The following is a 5,118-nucleotide window of genomic DNA, read 5'->3' as shown; positions in this document are numbered from 1 at the left end:
ATGGGGCTCCTAAGCCCCGCGCACCGAAGGACGCTTCAGCGTCAGCGGCAGCGTGAGGTCAACACCACACTGCCGCCCATCCCGGGGTCAACCGAAAGTGTGCGATGAACGCACTACACGCACTGAAAAGTGCGCGCGCACTAGACGGACAGCCCCTGCTGCCCGCCGACGACCCCTTCGTGGCCCCTATTAGTCGCCTCTACGACAGGCAGGGGTTTACCGTGGTGGTATTCTCCAAACGCCCCCATTCCACAGGGCGGGAGACGCCGGTCAGTCGTCCACCCGGCGCCTCCTACGTCTCCTCTGACGGCGGGAGGGATCGGCCCGTTCCCGATCCCTCTCGGCACTCTCCTTCTGCGAGAGAACCACCTCACAGAAGTGGGCCACCGCACGCCAGGCCTCCCGACTGTCGACCATGGACGCGACCACAGCCGGCAGCGAGAGGTCTCCTCCGACGACTGACACGAGAGCGCTGCGCTCATCGTCCCAGGCTGGGCAAGACTCATCGTATGTTGGGCCGTATCCCGCGGGCAGTTGTCACAATGGTGACACACGGCGCTTATCTCCGTCCTCAGCATTCTGACACAGGTACTCCCCGAAGCACCCATGCCCGGTGAGCACCTGTGTCAATCTAAATGTTGCCGCGCCGTGGCGCCTGTCCAGCCACTGTGCGAAGACAGGACGCACTGCCGCGACGGCCCGAAGCCCCGCTGACGGGGCCTCCAGCCTGAGACGCCACTCCTCCACGGCGGTTGCCGTAAGGAGGCCCTTTGGCCTCCACCTTCAGGGCCGGACGCTGCCCATTCCTGAACGCCTCCTCCCTCCAATGGAATGTATCGGAGAGAGCCTTGGCGTCCAGATCCCAGGGCAGGAATCCGGCCAAAAGACTAGCTGCCTCGAACGAGACCGTGCGATACGCCCGTATGGCCTGCTGCGCAATGACCCGCTGTGGCCCCGCAGGAGAGCGGCAGAACGCTCTCTAGGGCGTCAGCCCAGACTGGGCTGCCGTATAGTGCTATGGACCGCACGACCCCGTGGTATAACCTTCGACAAGGGATATTTGGACCTTCCAGGTTGGGCAGCAGGCTTGAAAGAGCGCCCGCCGCCCTGGTCAACTTTGTCCTTAAGCTTTTAAAATGGGCGCTGAACTCCCATCGGCTATCCAAAATCAAACCTAAATACTTCATGGTATTGCCGATGGGAATCCGCACCCTCCACTACGATGTGGGCATTCGGCCGGTGGCCCCTCCGAGGCCCGTGAAAGCAGATCGCCTCGGTCTTCTCGAGGGCCACCTTTAAACCTAAACGCCGAATGCGGCTCACTACATGACCGGTGCCCACCGCCGCCAGGATCGCGGCGCCCTGGCATCTTAGACGTCGCCGTGACCAACGTGTCATCCGCATAACACGTCACGTCGACGCCCCAGAGATTGGCACCACGGAGCACCCAGTCGTACCCGATGTTCCACAAGAGGGGGCTAGAACCGACCCCTGTGGAACACCGCACGACATCGCTCTTCGGTGTTACTCGTCGGCGCCCGGATACACCACGTACCTGTCAGAAAGGTACGCGTGCACCAGACGCCTGAGATAGGGCGGCACCACGTGGTACCGCAGTGCTTCGTTGATGCATGGCCAGGGGAGCGAATTGAAAGCATAGGAGATGTCGAGAGAAACCGCGATGACGACCGTTCCCCTGGCCACTGCTGCCTCCGCCTGCGACTTGACCCGCAGAATCGCGTGGACAGTTGAGCGTCCACTCCTAAAGCCAAACTGTTTGTCGGCCAAATTTGGACCGACCCTCTCGAGATGCTCGACGAGGCGCGCGTGTATAATACGCTCAAAAAGTTTGGCGACCTCGTCGAGCAGCACGATGGGCCGGTAGGCCGACGGCGACTCTGCGGGTCTCTTCTTCAGCAGGACGAGCTTCCCGACTTTCCAACGCGCCGGGAAGACGCCCTGCACCATACAGGCGGAGAATAGACTGCGGAGCCGCGGCCCCAAGTACTCGAGGGCTAACACCCAGGCTTTCCCGGGGATGCTGTCGAGACCCGGGGCGGTGTTTTTGCCCCGCAGTCGACAACACTGCCGCCCGCATTTCCGCGGGCGAAACCTCTGGAATATCCCTTGCCGAAAGCCTGACGACGATGACGCCAACTCCGGTGGCGCCATCGGTGGAGGAGTGGTCTCCTCGGTGGCCGGGAACAAGGCCGCGACAACGTTGGCCAATAAATCTGGCCTGAGACTCTCCGACAGTGGAGGCGCCGCCGTACGAAGCTTGTTCATAACTAGCTTGTATGGGCGCCCCCACGGGTCCGCGTCGAGAGTCTCCAAAACTCCCTACGTGCCGCGACCTTGGCCCTGTGAATGGCCACCCGCAGCGCTCTTCGCCTCTTTATAGAGGCCGTAGAGCTGCCGCTCCCGGTCTTCGTGGTCGCGTGCGCGAATCCGGCGGCGGCGATGCCTGGCGCATCGGCGGCGTGCAGCCACGCAAGACGCGCGCAACTGCGCTAACTCCGCCGACCACCAGTACACCTCCCGCCGCGGAGGACGACGGAGCGCCCGGGGCATGGCGGCGTCGCAGACATCCGACATTGCCACCCCGAACCACTCCGCCTCCTGCTCTACCCGAACCGGACCCTCCGGCTCGGGGAGCCACGAGACTGCCAGAGCGGCCAACTCTAGGGCCTCCTTGTCGAGGCGTTCTTAACGCCCACCGCGGGCCGTCCTGTCGAGGGGCACTCGGTCCACCAGTACTATTGGGCCGGATACTCGGGGCGCGGAGACATCGAACCTTATATAACGGTGGTCCGACAGCGTCTCCACGCCCACGAGGACTCTCCAGCCCTGACACGACGTGCGACGGCGGGGCTCCCAAACGACAAATCCACAATAGACCCGCCGTTGTGCCGCACGCACGTGTCCACCGACCCCTGTTCAGGACGACCAGGCCGACGGAAATCGCCCATTCCTCCAGGACCTCACCGCGAGCGTCGGTCGCCGGCGAACCCCATACCGCGGACTTCGCGTTGAAGTCGCCGGCGACGATCGCCGGGTGAGGTTGGCCCTGCTCAACCAGGCCCCCAGCCGAACGAGAAAAGATTCGAACTCGGCCAGAGGTCTGTTGGGGAGAAATAAACTCCTACAATCCACAAGTCCCCCAACAGAGCTGCGACGCATCCCTGGCCCTTCTCGACTTTTGCGAAGGGCGGGGAGCCAGCGGCACCCTGGTGATGATGGCCACCGACCCGTCGATGTCCCCTACCCAGTTATCGCGGGAGGGACAAAATACGGTTCGGCGACCACGGCCATTGCACCGACCACTGCGCCAGGCTTTGGGACAACAGGTCCTGGGCGCGGGCGCAGTGGTTGATGTTCGCCTGGAGGAAACTAGGTCCATTACTGATGGGCGATCTCCTCCACGTCCATCTCGGCCACTGGTTGTAGGGCTCGCCGCCCGCGGCTGACAGAACCCTCAGCCGCGGCGGCATTCCTTCCTTGGGGCGGCGCCGGTTGCGTCGGGAGGGGCAGAACAAGCCTTCCCCGAGCCGGTGCCTGGCGGCTCTTGCCGGCGGCAGCGCAGACTGCGCAGTTCGCCGGGGCCTTGCACTCACGGGTTTTATGGCCCGCTTGACCGCAGCGATAGCACAACTCGCTGCGGTCCACTGCGCAGTCGCAGCGCTCCCGAACGTGCCCGCTCTCCAGGCACCGGAAGCACCGCAGGCCGCGACTCGAGGACAGTCACTCGAGCCGCGGTCCAACCGATCAAAATTCGGCCCGCCCCTTCACCTTTGGGCCGCCTTTATGGGCAAACGAACCCAGGCGGTCCCAACGCCGGAGCGATCAGGGCGAATTTGCCCCACCTTGATTGCGTCCGCGGGACACTCACCGGCTCTGGAGAGGGCCGCTGCGACCGACTCCGGAGTGGCCGTGTAGTCTAACTCCGTCAGCTCGCAGCTCCGCAGTTTCGTGGGCCGGGAGATCTTAATATCCTCCGACCCACCGAAGCACTCCCTCAGCCTTGCGGCGAAGGAGTCGGCCCTCTTCTGAATTGGCCCCGGGCACCTCATACATGGGGGCGCCCGTGGCCGTGAACTTCGGCTTTAGCCTCGAGATATCCAATCCGGTGAGGTCCACGCGATTCTGTGCGTCCGTGAGGACGCCCTTGTATGTCAAACCCTTCGCCACTGCTGCCGGCGTCAACGAGATTACCACGGCCGCAGATCGTGGCGGTCGCAGTTTGGGTTCCTTTCGGCGCGAAGAGGTTTTGGCGGCTGCGCTGCGTTGTTGTTGGCGCTGCTGTCGTCTTCCCCTTTTTCTTTCCTTCTGGCCACCTCGACCCATGGCGTCTCCATTGAGTCAGGGCCGGCGGCAGCGGACGGGGCTCCGGCGCGGGTTGAACTGCCGGCTCTTTCTTCCGCCCTTCTTCGGCTTGGAGCCTGGTGCCGGCTTTGCAGGCGCGGCGCTCTTCTCGTCTTCTCGCTTGCTGGCGCCATCGCGGGTGTCGACGCCGCCGCTGTAGAAGGGCCCGCTACGGCTTGCGGCGGAGCGCTGGAAGGCCCAGCAATGGGAGCGGGGATAGTGGGGGCAGGAGCGGGAGCCTGAGCGGGCTGGGCTGTCTTTTTCCCTCCCTTTCCTTTCTCCTTCCTCGGCTTGGCGTGGGTTCCTAACCAACATACCCATCGCTCACTGGGAGTTGGACATCCCCGGGAGTGGCTCTTCTCGTGTGCCAGCGGCGGTCGTTGCGTTGGGCCCATTAGGATCGATTCCATTCGGGCTTGGACCCTCGCTTCGACCATCGCCAGCATCTCTTCTGTTGTTGGCCCTTTCGCGGCCGCTTCCAGCTCTTCGAGGCGTCGTTTCAGAGCTGTCTTCTCCTCCTCGATGGTCTTCATGTTTGCCTCGAGCCGGGCACAATTCTCCTGCCACTTTGCCTCGCTCTCGAGAAGAGCGATTGCAGCGGACTCAGGTTGGTCTACGTACCTGGCAATTTTGTTTGTGACCCAGTTTAGTGCCTTCTGGGAAGTACCTTTTGAGGTTGCCCGATTTCCTCACTGTTGTGCGTACTACCTGGACACACTGTCTTATGGTCTTCCCCTCAGCACGGGTCGGTTCCTC

At 63.1% G+C, this 5,118-nt stretch overlaps 1 protein-coding gene across 1 annotated transcript; it reads right to left on the bottom strand.

Moving 5' to 3' along the window:
- Nucleotides 1-4,208: 4,208 nt before the first annotated feature.
- LOC119191665 (brain acid soluble protein 1-like) lies at nt 4,209-4,895 on the bottom strand. Its single transcript, XM_037445552.1, has one exon. It carries the CDS (start codon nt 4,893-4,895, stop codon nt 4,209-4,211), a length of 687 nt encoding a protein of 228 aa, XP_037301449.1.
- Nucleotides 4,896-5,118: the final 223 nt, after the last annotated feature.

The sequence above is a fragment of the Manduca sexta genome, unplaced genomic scaffold (assembly GCF_014839805.1).
Source record: "Manduca sexta isolate Smith_Timp_Sample1 unplaced genomic scaffold, JHU_Msex_v1.0 HiC_scaffold_1776, whole genome shotgun sequence".
NCBI classification, from domain to species: domain Eukaryota; kingdom Metazoa; phylum Arthropoda; class Insecta; order Lepidoptera; family Sphingidae; genus Manduca; species Manduca sexta.
This window is presented reverse-complemented; position numbering and strand designations above follow the sequence as displayed.

Excerpts from the sequence above, each read along its gene's own strand:
- LOC119191665 (XM_037445552.1), bottom strand. The coding sequence starts at position 4,895 with ATGAAGACCATCGAGGAGGAGAAGACAGCTCTGAAACGACGCCTCGAA.